The 25,400-nt window shown below is 33.1% G+C and overlaps 1 protein-coding gene across 1 annotated transcript in view; it reads left to right on the top strand.

The window, feature by feature from the left end:
* Window positions 1-617: 617 nt before the first annotated feature.
* The window catches only part of LOC102803972 (uncharacterized), a 48,281-nt gene continuing 23,498 nt past the window's right edge, over window positions 618-25,400 (top strand). The window contains exons 1-4 of the mRNA XM_085497541.1: window positions 618-805; window positions 17,564-17,639; window positions 18,633-18,747; window positions 19,656-19,717. Coding sequence (XP_085353667.1) covers window positions 18,639-18,747; window positions 19,656-19,717 — 171 coding nt within the window. The 5' untranslated portion in view covers window positions 618-805; window positions 17,564-17,639; window positions 18,633-18,638. The remainder of the gene's footprint in view (window positions 806-17,563; window positions 17,640-18,632; window positions 18,748-19,655; window positions 19,718-25,400) is intronic.

Genomic DNA, 25,400 nt, shown 5'->3' with positions numbered 1-25,400 from the left:
CATGCCATTTTCCTATCAAAATCCAAGCCAAAAGACACAGGGGCTTGTCGACTGAGCGCGAAAGCCCCTTGGCGAGAACGAAGTTCGAGAAGGGAGGACACTCTACCACCAGAGTGACGTCATAGCTTTACAATTATTCGAATTTAAACAGTAATCAATCATTTACCTTAGAAAAAACAACACAAAAACTGAATACAGTTAAGTGCTAATCTATTCAAACCACCATCACAATCAAATTCGGCAAATTAGCGACAAAATACACGTTTTCCCGAGTCTGAATGACTACCGCTGTACGTCAGTCATTGTTGGGTTGTTTCTAATTGGTTAATAAAGTGGGTGTGTGAAAGACTCCTTAACTCACTGTTGATTTTAAACAACATGGCAACTGTAGAGGAAAACATTGTGACCGCAGTAAATGAGGGCCACAACCTTCTTATTTTAGGCCAAGCAGGCACGGGCAAAACTAAATTGATAACAAGAATAAAGGTGTCAATTCTACATAAAAATGTACCGTTTGCTCACCAAGAAACCAATGGAAACTTGCCAGAATTCACCGACTCCATAGTGCTGGCAGCCATAGTACACGGAATTTTGAAATAAGCGGTCTTAGACACGCCCACATTATTAGCCAATCAAGACCAAGCATGCATTTGAGATGGCTGCGGCCGGCAATTGACATACAGCGGTAGTCATTCAGACTCGGGAAAACGTGTATTTTGTCGCTAATTTGCCGAATTTGATCGTGATGGTGGTTTGAATAGATTAGCACTTAACTGTATTCAGTTTTTGTGTTGTTTTTTCTAAGGTAAATGATTGATTACTGTTTAAATTCGAATAATTGTAAAGCTATGACGTCACTCTGGTGGTAGAGTGTCCTCCCTTCTCGAACTTCGTTCTCGCCAAGGGGCTTTCGCGCTCAGTCGACAAGCCCCTGTGCCAAAAGATCGTACTACAACATCGACAAATCTCTTCCGCATTGCGTTCAATACATTAACATATTTAAATGAGCTATGGTGATTTGAACACATTGCCATCATCCAGCATTTTGATTGGTTAATGCGATTTGACCATGCAAGAAACATGGCGGATACCCTACCGCATCGAGCGTTTGTCTGCGATCGGAATCATTTGCTTACGATGAAACTAAGTTGCATTTTAATTTCATAACAATTCAACGAATTTATTTTTTGTGCGTTATTATAATCACTACTGAGTAATAATCAACAATTGTGAAACGCAGCAGGATTGCGCAACTGTGATCGTTTGCTACTAGCAATGCAGTTGTGTTCGTTTTTATTTGAAACTTCGTTTAAAATATACTTTCGTTACCAATAAATGAAAACAAATGTATTTGACACTGGTCGACAATGTAATGAAATTTCAGGCGGTCTACTTTTTAATTCAGCAAGAATTATTAATTATTAATTATTGTTAATTCTGCAATATCCCCGGCAGTTTGTTTCGTCTTGTGAAGCCCAAATAATAATTATTATTATGGACATCTCGCGCATATTGCCGATGTTTTATACTGTTTGTAGTTTGCATATGAAAGTGGTTGTTGATGTCCCTCCTATTATTCGACGTCGTTGACAATGCGATAACAATGCCACTCGCACTGTGCACATTTTAGCACTAGATCTAGTGCCATTTTAGCACTAGATCTAGTGCCGTTTTAGCACTAGATCTAGTGCCGTTTTAGCACTAGATCTAGTACTTTTTCGGATTAGTGCTACTAGCACTAACCACTCGCACTACGCCCATTTCGACACATTTACATACATGGAGGATGTATGTATGTATGTATGTATGTATGTATGTATGTATGTATGTATGTATGTATGTATGTATGTATGTATGTATGTCACTTTTTTTGTTCCACCGTTATCTCAAGAACCACTAATCAAATTTTGGTGAAACTTGGTACATAGATGCTCTGGGATAATGCGCAGAGTTGATTAGGTTTTGGTACAAATCTATGAATATTAATTACCTAATTTGCATGATAATTAGCTGATTTTTAGCTGTTCCATGACTGTTCCACTGATATATGAAGAACTACTCATTGGATTTTGATGAAACTTGGCACATGGATGCTCTGAACTAATGCGCAGATTTGATTTGTTTTGGGTAAAAATCTATGAATATTAAATACCTAATTTGCATGATAATTACCTGATTTTAAGCTGTTCCATGACTGTTCCACTGATATTTGAAGAACCACTCATTGGATTTTGATGAAACTAGGCACATGGATGCTCTGATCTAATGCACAGATTTCATTAGTTTTGGTTAAAAATCTGTTTATATTAATTACCTAATGTGCATAATGATTAATCAATTTTCGGCTTTTCCACTGATATCTCAAGTACTAATCATAACATTTCAATAAAACTTGGTACATAGATGACATATGAGACTGCACAGACTTGATAGTTTTTAGGGTAATATCAGTACATATTAATTACCTAATTTGCATAATTAATTAATTTTCAGCTATTGATATTTCAAGTAGTAATGAACAAATTTCAATGAAACTTGGTACATAGTTACTTAAGGACTGTGCAGAGACCTAATTAGTTTTTGGAGAAATATTTGTGCATATTAATCACCTTATTAGCATAATTAGTTAATTTTCAGCCCTTCACCTGATATCTCAAGTACTAATCATCACATTTCAATGAGACTTGCGACATAGATCTTCTAGGACTATGCAGAGACCTGATTAATTTTAGGATAAATTATTGTGCATATTAACTACGGTACTAATTTGCTTAATTAGTTAATTTGTCCTAAGAACCACTCATTGAATTTTAATGAAACTTTTAAAGAGTACTCGTCACATTTCAATGAACCTACATGTGTAGGACTGTACACCATATTAGTTTTGGTAAATATTTATGCTTCTTAATCACCTAATTAACATAATTAATTAATACTGATATCTCAAGTATTGATCATCACATTTGAATAAAACTTGGTACATAAATGCTATAGGACAATAGACAGCCTGATTAATTTTGGGTTAAAATCTGTTCATATTAATTCTCTTAATTAGCACAATAATTAATAATTTTTTGGTTCTAATCACATTTCAATGAAACTTGGTACATAGATATTACATTACGCAGATCTTATTACTTTTACATTGCGCAGACCTTATTAGTTTTACACTTAAATGTGTTCATATTAGTTACCTTATTTGCATAATTAGTTTTCTGCATTTCCATCAATATCTCAAGTTCAAGTAATTTTGAATTAATGTGTCTCCAATACTCTCAGCACACGGGAGTTCTTTCTAAGCTTTCTTTGATTACACTTTAAAGTTGATAATAAAAAAGTAGTTTTGTTACCCGGTAAGGTTTTCACACTAATATTTTAATCTGTAAATTAGAATGAGAAATTTCAAATCAAATACTATAAAATCATTAAAACAGTCAGGTATTTTTAGAGAAAAAAATTGAATAATTGAAAAGATGCAAACATTTGGTGTCATCCATGGTTGAGTTCCTGTTAACTGTTGAGAAGATTCTACAGTAAATTCACACTGTCAGAGAGTTTATTATATTTTTACTTATTATACCTGTAAAGTATAGCAGGTATATCATAGCTTGTCTCATCATAACCATTTCCTAAGAGAATATAGAGATTTCCATCAGTCTTAAAAACTTGACAAAAACTTGCTCCATGTGTTGATAACTCATCATAATTTTTAAATAATCTGCCACCTTTGAATTTATAAATGAGTGAGTTAATATCATAAGATGTGCCGTTATAATGATTAGCCACTACTACATGCTGTTCACCATTCACTTTATATGGACATGCCTGTTCTGCTCCTGTTGTCATCATATGTTTGTATGTATGAAACTGACCATCTTGCCATTTAAATACAGGTGATTTTTGAATGTATTCAATTCCTTTAAGATAATGATATCTCTGGTTCACCATAATTATTAGGTACATGTTACCATTATAGTTGAATGGCACAGTTGCTGATGACACATGAGGTCGGCGGATTGGTAGAGTCTGGTAGTACATAAAGCTTGGTGTTTTTGGGTGCAGCTTATAGATTGTAGTTGGGTTTGTCTTCATCATGTCTGATTTTGTCAGTGCAAGGTATAGTTCAGAATCAATGAAAAAACTAGTTGACTCAACTGTTGATGTCTCTCTGATTTTTTGAAGGGCTTCAAAATTGTCACCATTCCATTTATAGATGAGGTGGTAATTTGCTGGCCACATGGCCATTGATGCAAAAGTCAAGAAGCCTGTTTGTGAATAAGCTGAAAAGCAATGTAAATCAACAACAATGCCTGTAAGAATGGTTTCACTACCATGTGGTACAAATTGCCTGCCATTCCATTTATATGTTATAATTTTTGTGTCAAAGTGTTGTGACTTAAGTACAATCAGCACAAAATGTTCACCATTGATGCGGCAGTGATCACATTCTCTAACATTGTCATCACTGATCACGTTTTGAAATTCACTAAAACCACCATTGGAAAATATCTTGATATCACATTTATTCGCCGATATGTGCATCAGTAGATAGGTAACACCATCAATGTAAAAGACACTGGCTTCAGTGCTACTCTGTAGTTGTTGTACTGGTGTAAAATGAACACTGACATCATTGTGGAATCGACTTTCAGATGTTGTCATGCCTCGAGATGGTTGTTGTATTGATGATGTTTTAGTCTGTATTTTTCCAGTTTTTATTGTTACTTCTGTTTTTTGCTTCAGTTTGGTTTTATAGCTTTTAGGTACATGTATTGTTTCTGTTGTTCTTTTAGTAGTTGATTCTATTCTTCTGACCAAAGTTTGTTTTGTGCTATCTAGATTTTGTTCTGTCATTGTCTTTGGAGTTTGTTCTATCATTCTTTTTAGAAATGGCCCTGTTGATTTCACAGAGGTTTGCTCTGTTGTTTTTACTTGGGTTGGTTCTGTTTTTTTCACAGGGAATGGTTGTGTTGTTTTTGCAGAGGTTGGTTCTGTTGTTTTTACTTGGGTTGATTCTGTTTTCTCATGGTTTGGTTCTGTTGTTTTCGCAGAGGTTAGTTGTGTTGTTTTCTTGTGGCTTGGTTCTGTTGTTTTTACAAGGGTTGTTTCTGTTGTTATTTTCACATGGATTTGTTCTGTTGTTACAACATGGGTTGGTTCTGTTGTTTTCACTTGGGTTGGTTCTGTTTTCTCATGGTTTGGTTCTGTTGTTTTTGCAGAGGTTAGTTGTGTTGTTTTCTTGTGGGTTGGTTCTGTTGTTTTCATAAGGGTTCCTTCTATTGTTTTCATAGGGGTTGTTTCTATTATTTCCTCATGGGTTGTTATTGTTGTTACATCATGGGTTTGTTCTGTGGTTTTCACTTGCGTTGGTTCTGTTGTTTTCACTTGGGTTGGTTCTGTTGTATTCACTTGGGTTGGTTCTGTTGTTTTCACTTGTGTTGGCTCTGTTGTTTTCACTTGGGTTGGTTCTGTAGTTTTCACTTGGGTTGGTTCTGTAGTTTTCACTTGGGTTGGTTCTGTAGTTTTCACAGGGTTTGGTTCTGTAGTTTTCACTTGGGTTGGTTCTGTAGTTTTCACAGGGTTTGGTTCTGTTGTTTTCTCGTTGGTTTGTTTTATTGTTTCTACATGGGTTGTTTCTGTTTTCTCATGGATTGGTATTTTTGTTTTCACATGGGTTGAGCGCATTCTCTTGTGTGTTTGTTCTGATGTCTTGTTTGTTAACTCTGATTTCACAGTGATTGGTTCTGTAGTTTTCACATTCGTGAGTTCTGTTCTTATTTTAGGAAAGTGTTTCGTTGTCATTGTTATTGATTGTCTTGTCATGCCTTCATTTGTTGGCTGTTCAGTTCTAGTAGCAGAATTGTTTACTATTCTTCTATGTGTATTTCTAATTGCTGAATGTTTACTACTGTTGGAAAATACCCTAGTAGATGTTTCTTGATCCACATAATGCAAAGTTGTATAATCACTGTTGGGCATGTTTTTGTTTGCAGCCAATGCCATTGATGATGAAATTAAATTTGGTGTATTGTTTTCACCATCAGTCATTGACTTATCAGAGATGTTACCAATCTCTTTTAAAAATGTTTGTGTACTTGATGTTAGTGTAGCTGTGTTGTGGTCCTGTCCTGTCCTAGAATATGTCTTCATGTTCATGTCAATAGTTGAGATATTCAATCTCTTGTTGGAAAATGGTTGGGATAGTTTTTGGAATGAAGATATAGCTATAGGTTGAGTTGTATCTTGTAGTGTTGATATTTTTTTTTCATAGGACGTTTTTGTAATCCATTCTTGAGATGCACTTAAATAACTTGGTATCTCTGAACTTGGAGTATTTACCATGTGGTTGTGAGTGAGTGTAGGTATAGTGGTTGGTGTCACAAAGTAAGGTACTGTTTCTATCGAATCGGTTTTACCATAGTACACACCATTGTGCAGGTCTGCATTCGTAGTAGGTAAGGTTGTAGTATTATACATCTTTGTGTTTTGGAATAGAGTTTGTAATGGATGCAGATACTTTACTGTCTTTATTGTGGTGGATCGATCTGAGCTGCTGGTACTATCTTGACTTCTTGATGTATAACTGGATATAGCTCCTTTTGTTGTTGGTTTCACATTAGTATATACTAGAGGAAAACAAATAAATGACTTGCATTAATATATTTTGTTTGTGTTCTTAAAACTGCTAGTGAAGAATCAGTATAGTACACAATATAAATTTCTTAAATTGATAATGATTTCTCACATTGGTATGCAGTTAAGATGTAAAAATTATTGCTATTACTTTCTAATTGAAATATACATAAATGCAAGGTATTTAATAGTTATTTAAATAATTACAGCTTTTTAATTCTTAATTATTGAAAAGTATAATAGCAGTATGAACAATCCACTGAGCTTCATTTGCAAGTAAAATTTCCAACTTTTTGTATGTCAAAGTTAACCTTTGTGAATATTCACAAATATTTTTAGAAAATAAACCTATGTCCATTTTGTCCAAAAAAACTAAATAAATTAAAGAATTAAAATACAGTTTGTAATGTCAGTCATGTAACCAAATTGAAACAAAACTTTATTTTCCTGGAGAAAATGGAAAGTTGCTTGGTGCCAAATTTACATAGAGAGACACCGAGTATAAATACACTTTTTTTGGTGAAATATTAGTCAAGTGATGGGTTTAGTCATAGGACAGAGAATACTAATAGACTTTGCATGTGATGTAAATTACATGTGATATTTTTGACTTCTTGTTAAAAATCGCAAGTCTGATTGCTTTGATATAGTACATATATAGATACTACGTGTGGACCTCTCTCAGATTTGTTCATTTTGTGATATCTTTAATTCTCTAATTTTGGTGAATATTTTTGTAATTTTTGATAAAAAGTGATATTTTCAACTTCTTGTTAAGAACCGCAAGTCCAATTGATTTGATACTATACATATACATGTAGGTACCTCAGGTAAACCTCCCTTAGATTTGTTCATTTCATGATGATATCTTCAATTCTCTAATTTTAATGATTATTTGTGTCTTTTTTGGTAACAAGTGATATTTTCGACTTCTTGTTGAAAACCACAAGTTAGATTGATTTGATACTATACATATAGGTACCTCAGGTAAACCTCTCTTAGATCTGTTCATTTCATGATGATATCTTCAATTCTCTAATTTTAATGATTATTTTTGACATTTTTGGTAAAAAGTGATATTTTCAAATTCTTGTTGAAAACAGCAAGTCAGATTGCTTCAGTTCTTTAATTGAAATGTGCATTGCTAACTGCGGTGTTATCTCAGCCGACAGGCTGCTTGTTGTATAAAAGTGATACATGTATGAGAGTATAATTTTAATTACAAAAGTATGGTTAACCAAGCATTAAGTTTTTCTGTTTTGGGTATTACATGCAACTCATGCAGACATTTAACATATTTGCATGTATCTATTATATATGTTAACAGTTTTATATGAAATGCACATAAACAAAAATTTGTATTAATTGCACTTTGAATCATCAAATTATTAACTTCTTTTGACAATAGACACATACTTTATTTTTAGTCTCCGTTCGGACGCAGTCCCAAAACGAGGACTTATGTTTTGACCTCCGTGTATCCGTGTGTGCGTCTGTGCGTGCGTCCGGACCTGTATCTTAGAAATGCCTGGACCAATCACAATCAAACTTCACACATACATCATACATGATGTTATACATATGCACGTCAATTTGTTTCATGATCTGATGCAAGATGGTTGAATGGCGGCCGTTTTTGTGCTAAAAATAATCAAAATCAAGCATTTCTCGGCTGTTTACAGATGGATTTTGTTCAAACGTGGTATATACATTAGACATTATAGGACCTTGATGCGCATCATTTTGTTTTACGATCTGATTCAAGATGGCCGAATGGCGGCCATTTTTGTGCTAAAAAATCCTAAAAATCAACTATTTCTTGGCTGTTTACTGATGGATTTTGTTCAAACTTGATATATACATTAGACATTATGGGACCTTGTTTTTCAGATAGAATTCAAAATGGCCGACTGGCGGCCATTTTGTATTAATGAATGTGGTTCTCGTGCCATATCTCTGACTTACTTTCACTGATTATGTTCAAATTTTAAATACTGTAAAATGGATAATTATTCACTGGGTTTTAATTTGGCTTATTTCGCTGACTGGAAAATACGCTAAATAAAACCCCAGTGAATATGTAAAATTTAGCATAAAACACATTATCCAAATGATAAAACCGTGAATTTAAAACCCACTGAATATGCCTGAAATGGTAAATCAGTGAAATTTAAACCCAGTGAAAATTAGTCATTTTACAGTATTCATTATACATCATGTCATAGATAGACAGATATATTGGTTTGACGATCCTATTCAAATTGGCCAAATGGTGGCCTTTTTTGTGCTAAAAAATCATCAAATATCAAGCATTTATGGGTGGATTTCATTCAAACTTGGTACATTCATTAGACATTACAGGTTCCTGATGCATATCATTTATTTTTAAGATCGGATTCAAAATGGCTGTCTGGCGGTCATTTTGTTTTAATGATTGGGCTTCAAGAGCCATATCTCTTAAATGCTTTGACTTATTATATTTAAGTTTTATATATATTTGTTATACATCATGTTATATACCGTACTCGACCGCGTTAGCGCCCATGCCCGGGCAAGCGCCCACCCCCCACTTTTGCGCAATTTTTATATTTGGGGTCACATTCGGCAAAGCGCCCACCCCTTCAAAATGCAACTAATTTAAAACTTGGTCTTGTGTAATGAATCTTGGTAATTGTTTTTATATGATACAGCGTGGATATCGACCGCTGTGAACATGTTGTGAATGTGTAGAACACGGTAACTGTGCGTAAACTACGCTTCGACAATGACCTGTTAATACAAGTAAAATGCAGTAAATATTTCATGCTATATTCAGTTTACCTCTCAAAAATGGCTAGTTACTTATTTTTTGGAAAACCATGTCATTTATTCGCTGAAATCAATTCCAACAGATCGTACTTCGACATCGATAATTCACTTCCACATTGCGTTACCGGAAAGTCTTCGGGAATTTCCGAAGAATTGCGTCAGTACAACATAGCATTCTGATTGGTAAATAACCAACTTGACCCATTAGGTCAAAGGATGCTGCTGCAGGTCAAATGCAAATGCATCATGGCGGAAAGTGATTTTCATCGAGAGTTTGCGTACGATCCAACACCTTTGTCAGAGGAGATAATATGACAATTTTGACTTCGACAGTGTTCCAACAGACTCAAACTTAATTTCGTAAATTCTGGTGGTACGTAATTAATATTGTAATAAAATTTGCATATTTTTTGTGATCATTTCTGTTTCTTCATTGTGAAAATTAATGACGACTCAACTAATTTCGTAATTTGATTTTCCCTCAAAGACGTAATCTGTCACTTAATAAATCAAATTTTTCATTTGCACTCTTTTTCGAGGAGGGTTGCTCGGGTAAGCGCCCATCCCTAAAAAATCGTGATTTTCTGAGTTGAGGCCCCTGGGCGCTAACGCGGTCGAGTACGGTATATACATGTATTCAAAATGGCTGATTTTGAATGCTGTTCCAGAGCAATATCTCTCAATATGGACAAGTACTTGTTTGACGATCAGATACAAATGTCAATCATTTTAATGTTAAAAAAATCATATTCCTGACATGGTTATATTCCAGCTATATTACTATAAACAAAACTATATATCTTAAATTTGATAACTAACGGGGACTGTGCCATGCATGGCTTGTTTATTATAAAACAAAACATTGTTTTGTTTGCAATTTATTCACTTACTGCATTAAAATTACTGTACATTTATTGTGACAATGCTAATTACAATTTTCACATGGCAGAGCTTTAATTTACATTGCTATATTTGTGTAAAAATTCCCTTTCTCATCTCTGTATAAACCCAGTCAACCACCTTTACATAATAATATTTCATGCTTTATATATTCAAATTAATATAATGATACTGATACCAGTGTTTGATCTCAGTGTTATAGTAAAGAAACAGAATTGGCAATTGGAGTTAGTAAATAACAAAATACCAACACATTGGTTTTTGTCAAAGGTTGTATAATTTTTATCCCATGTATTGTATATGTAAAATGCATTGTTTTAAACACAATGTGACAACCACTCAACTCCCAAAATACCAACAGAGCCTGAAACTGTAACCTTCACACTAATTTAATAATTATCACCCTAAAATACTAATAAAGAAAGAAAATATGTTAATAATTATTGTAATTACCATGCTCTGTTTGACTGATCATTGTACAACTATTGGATATTGATTGAAAAAATTAATAGCTCTGCTGTCCTCATAGATATGTCAGAACAGAGCTGTTCATATAGGTGAATGTCTGTTATTGACCATCCGTCAATAATTACATTTCCGTCTTGTTTTTGAAAATTTTTTGGCAAATATTTTTGTAATTTTTAGTAAAAAATGCTATTTTCAACTTCTTGAAAAGTACCAGGTCAATTCCAATTACTTTAAAACAGTTATTTTGACTGTCAAGTCACTTAATTGTTATAATATTCGATAAAAAGCTGTAGCTGCATTTCTTCAAATCACAGCTGCACTTATTTAGAATTTGACTTTATTTGAGCTAATTACATACCGTACATACTTGTTCAAGAATATTGATGTCACATTGGAACGCTATCGATATTTCAGGCTGTTATCACTCATTAAATTAACTCAATAATAAGGTCATTAGATACTAGTATGCTTTGACTTCTGTTGAGCATTGGTCCATACTGTCTTGGTATTATTTAATTTTCTATAGCAGTTAAAACTGCAGTCTAAGCGAATAGGACTCAAAGGAATTATGTGAATGAAACAAAATAACATGTCACAGAAACATTTTGATCGGCTTTGATTTATAAATGAGTGCATCCATAAAAATGAGATTCTATTCATTAGCTTAATACTTTGAAATGAACTGTGACAAGCCATGCATGGCACAGTCCCTGTTAGTTATTAAATTTGTTTATAGTAATATACTTGGAACAAAAACATCTCAGAAGTATGGATCCAGAAGCTGATGTTTGATTATGAAAATTTTTGGCTCAACGGACCATAAGTCCACTGAGCCTATGGGATGGGTTTCTGTCCTGTATCTGTCGTCTGTCTATCTATCTACATGTATCTGTCTGCCTGTGCACGACTTCTTCTCAAAAACCGCCGAACTGTTTAACTCGAATTTGGGTGTGTGGATGCCTTGATGAGTGTAGATGGTAATTTGTTCATGAGAAGTCGATCTGCCAAAAATTATGCAAATTAGCCTCCCAAAACTCTAAAAATTCTTCTATGCTACTATGACACTATAAAGTGGTCTACAGTGCTGATATTGATAGTGCATGTGCCTTGGGTTGTCCTCTGTCAGTTTTGTTAATTTGGTAAGGAAATTTTTCAATTTAAAATGGTCATTTTTGGTAAAAAATTCTATTTTCGACTTCTTCTTCAAAACTGGTAGCCTGAATGCTTTGATACTTAGTGTGTATGTACCTTGTGTTGACATCTACTAAATTTGTTCATCCCATGGCCATATCTTTAATTCTCTAATTTTGGCAAATATTTTTATTTTGGGTTAAAAATGGAATTTCAACTAACCACTATTTCCAATGCTTTGGTGTTAGGCATACATGTATTCATTATTCCATTGACAACTTTGTGTGGTTGTTTGGCGATATTTTAAAGCAAATATTGTGTCATTTTTCATCAAAAATAGTACTTTTGACTTGTTCTTCAAAACTAGTAGTCCAAATTCTTTGATACTTGGTACACATGTAGCTTGGATGACACTTCACCCAGTCACTAAAAGTGGCCAAATTTATCAAACATTTCAGAAATTCGTGATTTTTTTTATTACCTTCTCCTTAATGCACTATAGTTGTTGGAAACAAAACTTGGGAAGTTTATACAATGATGCCATATTGAAATTATATGCTCATAGGGAGATATGTAATGTTTCCCATTTGTTCTGTCAACTGTTTCTCATTCTCACATAGCACATGGGAGTTCTAAGTTTTCTTTGATTGGTCCATGTGATTGTAATGAAAACATAACCACTCAACATATTTAAATGTGTATAGTCATGATTGATTTTTGTGGAAAATTATGCAAATTGCCTAATTTACATACCAATATTTAGGCTATTTGATGATATCTTGAGAACCATTAAATATGTTTTAATAAAACTTGGTGCATAGATGTGTTGGGGCAGTTTCCAGATATATTTAGTTTTTAGTGGAAATTCAGCTAGTCAAATTCAAGCTATTTGGGTGCTATTTCAAGAACCATTCAACATATTTCAACAAAACTTGGTATATACATGTATTACGAATTCAGATAATTGCAAATATCATGTTATGTTATTCTTTCAACATGCTGGGGTTCTTTTTAAGCTCTTTGATTCTAAGTTTATTGAATATTTCTGTTATTTTTGTAAAAAATTCCACTTTTAGCATTATGTTTTATTGTCTCACTCACTGCCTTTTGGAGTATTTGTCATATACAGCACTAATCTTTTGTACAATAGCCGTTGAGTAACAGGCCATTGGCCTATTTTTTAATATTAAAATGATTGACATCTTGTATCTGATCGTCAAACGAGTACTTGTCCATATTGAGAAATATTGCAACATTAATTAAAACGAAATGGCCACCGGTCGACCATTTTAAATATATCTATATATTTAACGAATATCTATGTCATGATGTATAATGAATATATAAAATTTTAACATAATCAGTCAAAGCATGGCAGAGATATGGCACTAGAACTGCATTCGACCATTTTAAATCTGATTTGAAAAATAGAATGACATGCATTAAGGTCCCATAATGTCTAATGTACATGTACTAAGTTTGAACAAAATCCATCCATAAATTCTTGATTTTGATGATTTCTTAGCACAAAAATGGCCACCATTCGGCCATCTTGAATCAGATCGTGAAATGAATAATATTAATAAGTATGATATTATGTATGATGTATGTGTGAAGTTTGAATGTAATTGGTCCAGGCATGTCTAATATAAATGTCCAGACGGATGTATGGACACACAGGCGCATAAACGCACAAAGGTCAATCTATAAATCCTTGCATCCTAAGGAGGACTAAAAATCAGCTCACCTTGTGAAAAAATCTGTATCTCCCATAAGGAAAGAACTCTGTTTCTAGTAATGGGCTAACAAAATACTTTGTACTAAGGCAAGGATTTGATTTTGTTCCCAAATAGAATCAGGGATTGAAATATAATTTTTTCCCTGCATGCATAGTGTGCATGTTGAATTTGAAATTTACCTGCACTAACTTGTTGTGAAATGCACCATTTTTAAAGTTTAAATATAATTTACGGGTTCTCGATTGATGCAATCATGAAAGAATTTGATTTTTTTTAGTTGTCTCACAATGTTGGTTGAACTTAATTTAGGCTTAGTGAATATAATGACAAAATGGTGTGTTAATTTCTACATGCACAGCGTGCACATTATATTTTGAGTTTACTTGCACGAGCTAATAATCTTCGTGCATAGTGCAGTGTGCACCAGGGTATTTCGATCCCTGAGAATACCTTTTGTTTTGCACTATATGATACATTTATTACAGATTTATGATTGACAAAAAACTTGTAATAGTGGTTTAATTTCTTTGGTTTAATATTTTTTGACTCAAACATAACTAAACTTATTAAACCACTATTATGAATAACTTGCAATTGGTAGTCATTCTACATAGTCTTAAGTCTGTAGTAAATAATCCACTATACATCAAATAAGGTTAATTTAAAAAAAAATATATATATATTTTTGTGGGTGGCACTTGGCTAATTTTCATAAAACTGGAAACAAAATCTAGTTTGTATAAAATAGAATTTAGAGTTCCATTGGTAGTTAAGGGTCAGCAGAAATTAATTTTTACCTCTACTTCTATAAGAGTCCTATATATTCTCCTTTGTTACATTACAAGAATGTAGACATTGCTCTAGAACTAATTGTCCTAAATTTCATTGTGTATTGTAAAACTGGTACACCAAACAAAGATATATGTAGAATACCAAATCCCTAAATTTGACAACTCATAGACTAGTTAGATTGAATTAATAGCTTTTTATACTGAACATTACCTTTTTGCATATTTGGTAGACTTTGAATCAGCAAATCTCTGAGTTCTGAGACTGTATGTTGTAGATCTGCTATCACTTCAGATTGTATGCTACTGTCTGACTTCAACGCCATAATGGTTTCTTGTGTCAGAAAATTACTTTCCACTAGTTGTGTCATCTGTTGTTCAAAAACCTCGGACATTTTTTTACAGCCACATCTTCTGTTCTTACATCTTGTTCTTTCACTATCAGCTAACATGCCTGATATGATGAGAATTAACAGACAGAGTCTGGTGAACTGGTTTAACATCTCCATTTTGTTTGTCCTTTCTTATCTATGTGGTATTTTTAGTAGCCAATAGAACTGCGAGTCGTTTGCTATACACAAGAAAACATCTGCTTCTGAATTCTTATAAACATAAATATAACCAGTCAGTGTCCAAATAAAAACCACCCTGGCATATATTGGGTAAGAATGCAACAAACTTGTTATTATTTTTATTATAATATGCTCAATATTTGCTTTTGACATTTTTAATGTAATGTCAACAATATTTCATATGAAAAATGCATATTAATGATATATTACTATGCAAATATTAAGACATGAATAAAAAAGTTATGTTAACTTTCTAGATTTTCTAATTGCCGTAAATTAGGTTTTACTGTACACATACCCCAGTACTGTTTTTATAGACACATGTTATTCACATGTTGACCTTTAAAAGTGACCTTTTCCTGATTTTGTACATATAATGTTTGTTATCATTCCAGAGTCTAGTAGGAGATCTGTCAGCAGCTAGACTAGCTGTGCTGTTTAATTGTAAACTGTGAAATAATTAGGGATCTAGATCCTCTCACAACAAATAATATAAGGATCATGGGATTGCTTTAATTGTGATGGTTGGTACAATCATGTACTGCCTGAGTGCAGATATTGCAGTGATAACTTTATTTTTTAACACTTCTTTCTTGCTTTATAATTCAATGAGAGCTGACAAACCAAAATAGCAATGAAAACATTTGTTTCAGTGACAGGATTATATTTCCCACACATGCTATAACTTCTGTGTCTGATGTAAGCAAAGAAAATGTTGGTAACATTATATTACTCCAAATAAGGACAAATTTGACCATCTGAATGAGTTGAAATGTACCTTTTTACGAAATGGTAAATTCTATTATTTGTGGTTCTAGATATATTGTTGTAAATTAGATAAACACAAAACTTTGGTCATAGTAAGTAGCATATAATTTGCATATTTCTCACATTCTTTAGGTTGAACAGTGTTTTCTCAGCTATTTACAGGCAGATTTCAAACAAAATTGCATACAGTTGCATAATGTTTGCATCCTAATTACATTCACTCATTGATTTGATGTGAACGTTTTCATGATATGCCTAGTTATGCAAAACACAAAACTTGGCTTACAGTAATTAAGCAGAATTCCATTTGCAAATTAATCACATGTTCAGACAAACATTCTTTGAAATGGGTACTAGTAGGCTGATTGTTTTCAGTCAAACTTGGTATGATTATAAGCCTTCATATGAAGATTCTTCTTTTATAGTATAGTATAGTATAGTATATTTTATTTGACACTAAATAATATACTTTGTTACATTATCTGTGGTCAAAAGACATTAAATATAATAAAACACAAGTACACACACGAGACAAAAGAAAATACATAAATAACTAAAGTCTAAGTTAAATTACTTATAGTAAAATAGTATGCTGTCAATAAATTTGCTAGCACTATTGGCAATGAACCCATCTCTCGAACTTAAAATTTCTGTAAACATTTGTTGTTTTGATAGTTTAAGGATACTTTCATTATAAATGCTAACTACATTCAGAAATTCAGTACGAGCATTTGTTATTCCAGTATGGTTACAGTATAAAAGTGCATGGATTTTATTGCCAATAGCCCCATTGTTACAAAGTTGGCACTTTCTTTCCTCTGGAGGTATCCCTTGATATCTAAGTTTTTCAATTGGTAGGGTATGTGCAGATATCCTAAATTTGGTGAAGCTGGTTCTATGTTGTGCATTTTTTACTTGATTCAAATATGGTTCAAATTTATATGTAGGTTTGAAAACTGAGTGTATGTACGTAATTTATTGTTTTGGGTTGTCTGGACTGTTGGTAGCCAAACTTTTTCAACATAGATTTCTTTTAATTTTGACTTAAGCAGAGTATTGTCATCAGCATCACCAGTTTTAGTTATCTCCTGTAATTTATTTACAAATGTTGCCCATGTATTACCTTTGATTTTGGTTTCTGAGATGTAAGCACAATGTACGTACTAAGTGACTGCAATTGCTGATGTTGTTTTCAATTCTTTTCTTGTATTTAAATAATTGTGCACATATTTCAGTAATAACAGGATAACTTCCAAGTTCAGCTCTAGAAGCAATATTACTTGAACGCCTGTGCACTCCTAATACACTCTTACAGAACTTAATGTGAAGTTGCTCAAATTGTGATCTGTCATTAAAGAGATTATTAACAAATCTTTTTGTATCAATTTGATCATCCTGTTTAGATTTGTAAATCTTGAAGGTAAAAGCCCCCCAAATTTCTGAGCCATACATTAAGATCGGTAAGACTGTACTTTTAAAAAGCTGTAAAGCATTACTAATAGAAAGAGTTTGGTTATGTAAAGTGATAGTTTGCCTAAGAATACCTAATGCACGTTGTGCTTTCATCACCAGATTTTCAATGGCAAGTTTAAAATTACCATTACTTTGAAAAATGATACCAAGATAGTTATATGATGTAACTACTTGGATTTTGTTATCATTTAGGTAGAAATCCATTTCAATTAGCCTACCTAATTTATTAAATACAATAATTTTTGTCTTATTGATATTGACTTGAAGTTTCCATTTTTTGCAGTACTGTTCAAGTTTATCAAGACTATTTTGCATTCCTGCACTTGTATCTGAGAGTATCACAACATCATCAGCAAAGAGTAATGAATTGATTGATACACCTTCCAGATTCACAGGATTTGAATAAATATTTTTAGAAAGATCATTAATAAAAATGTTAAACAGGAGTGGGCTTAGATTGCACCCCTGTTTTACACCAGTTGATGATAGAAATCTATCAGTGCAACCATGTGTTGTTTTGATTGCATATTTTGTGGTAGAGTACATTGATCTTATCAAGTGGAAAAATTTACCCCCGACTCCTGCTTTCAGTAATTTAAACAACATGCCTTCCCGCCAAATACTGTCAAAAGCCTTTCGCAGGTCAACAAAACAAGCATATAGATATGCTTTATTCCCCTTATTGGTATATTTATTAATGAGTGATTTTAATATGAAAATACTGTCAGTTGTACGGTGGTTCTTTCGAAAACCGAATTGCTCATTTTGAATATAGTTTTGGTTGTCCAAATATAATTGTAGCCTATATATATAGTACACAGATAAAAAATGTTGAGGTTGTAGAGCAAGATTACAAATGCCTTGTATGCAATGCTCTTGTCTTTAAAACTTCGCACTCAGACTTGCACTTAGACATCAAATTTTGGTATTTATTGAATAATCTCATATTATAAGGCTTTTAGTAACATTAAATATGTTGAATCTATATTAAAACATATTGAGTACATATTAAATATATCTAGAATGTGTAAAAAACAGTACTTTGTATGTATGTGTGCCTTGACAAAAAACAAATATATTATGATTAGTACTGTAGAATACTTTATTTTAGCTGAAATTAATTTGCATTGAAAAGGCATTTTGGGTGTTTTGTATAGAATTTATTTTCACTAATTGTATGAAAAATATAGGAAAAAATGTATATTCGCTGGATTTTATTTTCACTGAATCATTCCTTCAGCAAAAATAGTGAAAATTAATTCCAAGCGAAAATAAAGTATTCTACAATATGCTATTCATGAAAATGAATAATCTTATGGTGATTGAATGTTGTACCGTGTGTTTATTTACAGGTTGTAATGATTGCCTTGGTGACCTATACCAATGCCTTTTGTTTGTCTGTGATATTTCCCATGTTACCATTCATGACGCATGACTTCTTTCCTTATCTCAGTGCTACACAGTTAGGTAAGTGTCATTTCAAGAAAGCCTAATGCAAATTAGTAAGTGAATAATTGGTTTTAGACTGTTTTTAGTAGTGATTTGTATATTTGGCAAGTGTGTAATATACATAGTTTTTTTGTTTTTTTAATGTGACAATAAACTTGCCCATTTATGTTTACATTATCAAACCTAACCTATAGCTTGGAATAATGTTATTGTAAAGTCAAAAGTTTGAATACACACTTTATATACCGGTAAATGAATGGTCATTTTCTAACGGTTGGTCAGAATGAATTTTAATCTTACTACTACATTTACTTTTCTGAATAATCAATCACAGCATCTATTATTGATCACTAACCCGTGATGTTAAATAATTCTTCCATACTTTGTTTATCTTTCAAAAATTGCTAACCACCATCAGTAATTCACTTCCATATTGCGCCAATAATTGGAAATTCTGGTGAATTATGTCAGTATGACAATTTAGAATTGATCTACCAGGTCAAAGGATGCTGTTGCAAGTAAAAAAAAAAATTGTTGTACATGGATCAAGAGTTTGTGTACTGGTAAAAAAAGATAATAATGACTCCACTTTGACTGCATTCCCACATATAATAAGCTTTCATGATATACTCTCATGGTATGTCAATATTATTGTAATTATAAATGTACATAATTGTGTTTGTTCTTTATGATAATGTGGCACAACTCATTTCATAAATAAATGTTTTAATTATTCCAAAATAGCATAATATACCCCTCTCCTGACTCTCCTGAAATTGCCATTTTGATAATTTTTTTAGTTTTAGTTTTTGAGGGGGGTTTTGACTAAGTGCCGACCACATATAACAAGCCTGTCTTGTAATTATGTAACTTATGATTTGCTTTATATTATATCTTATCATTTTGCTTTCCATTTAATTCCATAGGTATTTATTCAGGTTTTCTGGGAGGCGCATTCTCAGGTGGAAGCTTCTTTGGTAATATTTTTGTAAGTAAAATTTTTAATTTTCTCTGGAAATATTATACAATTATCAATTTCCTGTTTTATTCCAACTTCCTATGGGCATTCGAAATGCTTGTAGCAGTTTCATTATACCTTGGGCATGAAGATGATACATAATGGGTGACCTTCTAAGATGATACACTTTATGGCGACACTGCCAGTCACTATCATTATTTTAATGAATATAAAATGCTAAAATACATATGAATAAAATACAATAATAAAAAGTCATTGAAAACGACACAGTTCCCATTAAATTTTTGTAAGTTCTCTTTGTGCTTGTCATATTAAAGTGGAGGGGTTGTCGCGAGCGTGTACCTGAAACTTGAGTCCAAAGTGTATACAACATATTGTTATTTACATCAAATTCAAACACATGTGTGACGATCCCTCCGGTTTAAGACCTAGAAAAGAAAAACATAGATCACTAGTGAAAGCATGTCCAAGTTATCACATTTTAAACAAGATGGCCGCCAGTCGGCCATATTTGATTAAATTGAATTGACATGTATCCATTTATGACATGCTAAATATCAATGAAAATGATACATGGATGACAGAGATATAGTAATATGGCCAAAAATAAAAACAGTCGTTATCTTTGATCTGATTATGAAACAAAGTGACATGTATGATGTATGTGCCAATATGAATGAAAATGGTACATAAATAAGGCCAAAAAGTCAGATGGCTGTCAATCGGCCATCCTTGATCGGATTTTGAAACAAGTTGTCATGGGCATGTATCCTAACATGTATAAAGTATGTGCCAAATTTGAATGAAAACTGACAAAGCATGTCCAAGATACCACATTTAAAAAAAAACAAGATGCCTGCCAGTCGGCCATTTTGAATCAATTTGCTAAATCACTGCATGTGCATATGTTCCACATAAAGTACTAGGCACATGCAAAGAATGAACAGAATTGGTCCAAAGGATTCTGAAATATGACTCCGGATGGACGGATACACAGACGGACGGATGCACGAATGGTCAGAGGACATGTATCCTAACATGTTTAATCTATGTACCAAATTTGAATGAAAACTGACAAAGCATGTCCAAAATACGACATTTTCAAAAAACAAGATGGCTGTCAGTCGGCCATTTTGAATTGAATCGCTAAACCACTGCATGTGCATATGTCCCACATAAAGTACTAGGCACATGCAAAGAATGAACAAAATTGGTCCAAAAGATTCTGACATATGACTCCACATGGATGCACACACAGACGGATGGACGCTCACAGACAGTTGGAGGACGTGTATCCTAACATGTATAATCTATATACCAAATTTGAATGAAATATTGGGTACTCACATTGAAGTGCTATATATATATGTGCCGCCATAAAGGGTCCCAAGTTCACCACTTCTGTCTGAAAAGGGGTATGTTATTTTACCCTGTCTGCCTGAAAAGAGGTACACTTTTTTAGCTCCGCTGTCGACGAAGTCGAGCGGAGCTTATAGTATTACTGATTGTCTGCCGACGTCCGTCGACGTAGTCGCTGTCGTCGCCAACTTTACATTTTCGACTTCTTCTTAAAAACCACAAACTGTATAGCTGTGAAACTTTCTAGGAAGGTACCTTAGGTGCTTCTCTCTCAGATTTGTTCATTTCGTGTGGATATGTTCAATTGTCTTAATTATAGCGAATATTTTTGTCATTTTTGGTCAAAAATGCTATTTTCTACTTCTTCTTGAAAACCGCTAGTCCGAATGCGTTGATCCTTGGTATGTGAACCACTCTCAGATTTGTTCATTTTGTGATGATATCTTTAATTCTCTAATTTTCATGAATATTTTTGTCATTTTTGGTAAAAAATGATATTTTTGACTTCTTGTTAAAAACCGCAAGTCCGAGTGCTTAGATATTACATATGTAAGTACTACATGTGGACCTCTCTTAGATTTGTTCATTTCGTGATGATATCTTTAATTCTCTAATTTTCATGAATATTTTTGTCATTTTGGTAAAAAGTGATATTTTCGTCTTTTTGTTAAAAAACACAAGTCTGATTGCTTTGATATTACATATATAGGTACTACATGTGGACCTCTCTCAGATTTGTTTATTTTGTGATGATATCTTCAATTCTCTAATTTTCATGAATATTTTTGTCATTTTTGGTAAAAAGTGATATTTTCGACTTTTTGTTAAAAACTACATGTCCAATTGCTTTGATACTACATATCTAGGTACTACATGTGGTCCTCTTTCAGGTTTGTTCATTTCGTGATGATATCTTTAATTCTCTAATTTTCATGAATATTTTTGTCATTTTGGTAAAAAGTGATATTTTCGACTTCTTGTTAAAAGCCGAAAGTCCAATTGCTTGAGAAAACTAGCAGCATGCACGATGGCAGTTACAATGCAAGTGGTCTGTACTACTAGTAAAGAGAGTGATAGCGATGTACAGGACGAATATGATTGGGTGTAGATATGAGGATTACAAATTAGGAAAGAGTTGATTGGGTGAAGATATGAGGATTACAAATTAGGAAAGAGTTGATTGGGTGTAGATATGAGGATTACAAATTAGGAAAGAGTTGATTGGGTGAAGATATGAGAATTACAAATTAGGAAAGAGTTGATTGGGTGAAGATATGAGGATTACAAATTAGGAAAGAGTTGATTGGGTGTAGATATGAGGATTACAAATTAGGAAAGAGTTGATTGGGTGAAGATATGAGGATTACAAATTAGGAAAGAGTTGATTGGGTGTAGATATGAGGATTACAAATTAGGAAAGAGTTGATTGGGTGAAGATATGAGGATTACAAATTAGGAAAGAGTTGATTGGGTGTAGATATGAGAATTACAAATTAGGAAAGAGTTGATTGGGTGAAGATATGAGGATTATGGAATAAACAAGTGGAATGAATGTGCATGCATGATGTAAATATGAAACAAAAGTGTCATTAAGGAATATAAGCAAAGGTGGATTAAATAATAACGAGGTGTAGACATTAAACAAAGAAGGCAGCTGACATGTAAACACAGATGGGTGTAGTTAATTAACTGCAGGTGTGGGGCCCAGTGTTACCAAGGTTATGACTTAAGATTAAGAAGTGCAAGATGAGATGGTGTGCATCCAGTCCTTTACGTTAAACTCAGATTACTGCGTAATCAGCCAAAAAGTCCAATTGCTTTGATATTACATATCTAGGTACTACATGTGGACCTCTCTCAGATTTGTTTATTTCATGATAATATCTTTAATTCTCTAATTTTCATGAATATTTTTGTCATTTTTGGTAAAAAGTGATATTTTTGACTTCTTGTTAAAAACCACAAGTCCAATTGCTTTGATATTACATATATAGGTACTACATGTAGTCCTCTCTCAGGTTTGTTCATTTTCTGATGATATCTTTAATTCTCTAATTTTCATGAATATTTTTGTCATTTTTGGTAAAAAGTGATATTAAAAAGTGGTTAAAAACCGCAAGTCTAATTGCTTTGATATTATATATACTACATAGGTACTACAGGTAGACCTCTTTCAGATTTGTTCATTTCGTGATGATTTTGTTCTTCAATATTTTTGATAAAAAGTTATAAAAAGTCTGATTGCTTTAAGGTAGCGGGACTATTATTTGCTTACTTGTTTTCATCTTCTAATTGTGACCAAATGACTACAAATAGACCCAGGAAAGTATATATTTTTAGAATCGCCAGACTTCAAGCTTTGCAAAGATGTGTTTGTCATGCCCGTATCTGCATTCTATGACCCGTTACTTAATCAAAGGTGAAAAATTACTTTTTCTGTAAAAAAAATAATTACGCATTTATGCTGGCGATAAGAAGTATTTTTTTCACTTTTCCTAGTTGTTCAATAGTCTGGTAAATTGAATGTGTCTGGTCAGTTTTATGCAAGCAACACGTTTTAAAAAATAGTGTGCTGAATTTCAATTACTGTTTTAGTCGCATTGCCCCCAACTCAAACCACAACTCGTTGGTAAATAATCGATGAAATGGTTTGTCTGGACACATTCAAGTTCCTCTCACTGTCACCTTAAAGCTGTGAAAATTTGGTGTTAATCCGACGACAATAAGTATACGTTATTTTTTGTTAAAGACCTTGTATTTTGAAAAACATAAACTCCTAGAAAACGTCCATGAAGTAACAGCAAAGATTTTCAAGCTTGTTTATTGGCACAATCAATTTGTTTTCCCCATCAAGGTCTGTTTTACCATGTGTAGGGACATCCAAATGCCTAAGGCTATTGGAAACCTAAAAAAATAAAGGAATGGGATAGCTATAATTGGATAAATTCGGCATATGAAAACACCAAAATCAATGATTTTTTTCAGTGGCTGTGTGACCTTGTGTCTGACACATTCATATGCAAATGACTAATCTGTGAAACAAACAGGGGTGGAGACAAACCACTCAAATGTTTGGAAACACTCATTGTGTGTCAGATAGCTACTGATAACACATCCTAACATTGCTTTGTCTTGAGTTTATCTTTGAAACTTATAGGCACACAGATTAAACCTGTGTTATTGATTTTGGAAAACACTACTGAGGCTGCCTGGCTTCCCTTCAGAAAATCTACATTTTAACCAACTTACATGACATTCTATGTTATGTTGACTTTATCACATGAAAGTTTATAGTGCATTTCATCAATTAATAAATAAATGTGAAAATCGTAATTTTCAACACAAATAATAGTCTCGCTACCTTAATACTGTAGAATACTTTATTTTCGCTTGGAATTTATTTTCGCTATTTTCGATGAAGGGATGTTTCCGTGAAAATAAAATCCAGTGAATATACTTTTTTTCCTATATTTCACATTAAACTCATCAAAAATCATTGAAAATAAATTCCACACAAAACGCCCAAAAAACCTTTTCAGCGAAAATTAATTCCAGTGAAAATAAAGTATTCCACAGTACTATACATATTGTTCATTTCCTATCTTCTGTTCTTTAATTGCAATGTGCATTGATAACAGCGGAGCTATCTCAGCCGACAGGCTGCTAGTTCATTATTTCTGTCTAAAAAGGAGTCCATATTTTCCAAAGACTGTCTCTAGAGCTTGGGTGATCCAACAATCGGGATTTTTTCTTTATGTAACTTAATTTCGATCGTCAAAGTCCATCATGGTACCATTTATACTTATTGTCTGGAAATGGGTGTCAAATATCCACAGTTTGTCTGAAAAGGGGTAGGCAATTTGAGTTAATTCTGTCTGATAAGGGGTAGGGATTTCAAACAACCAGCCCCCCCTTTCCAGGATGAAAACTGTCAAAGCATGTCCAAAATACAACATTTTCAAAAAACAAGAATCGCTAAACCACTGCATGTCCCACATAAAGTACTTGGCACATGCAAAGAATGAACAGAATCTGTCCGTCAGATTCTGAAATATGACTCCGGACGGATGGACACATGGACGCACTGAAACCGAATTATAAGTCTCCGTTTTCGGACTTCGTCCGAATGGGAACTAATAAATAAAATTTAAAGAAGCGATTAAAATGTATAAAAGCAAAATTTTAGGGGAGAAAAAGTACACGTTATAACTATACAAGGCCTCCAAATTAAATGACCCCAAATTAAATGGGAAAAAGGTCCTGTAAAAATAACACTGTAGAGTAGTTAATCATAGGACAATTCATATCTACCTGATTCCATGGATGAAATTAG

Source organism: Saccoglossus kowalevskii, chromosome 3 (assembly GCF_978046115.1).
Source record: "Saccoglossus kowalevskii chromosome 3, keSacKowa6.1, whole genome shotgun sequence".
In the NCBI taxonomy this organism is placed as follows: Eukaryota; Metazoa; Hemichordata; class Enteropneusta; family Harrimaniidae; genus Saccoglossus; species Saccoglossus kowalevskii.
This window is presented reverse-complemented; position numbering and strand designations above follow the sequence as displayed.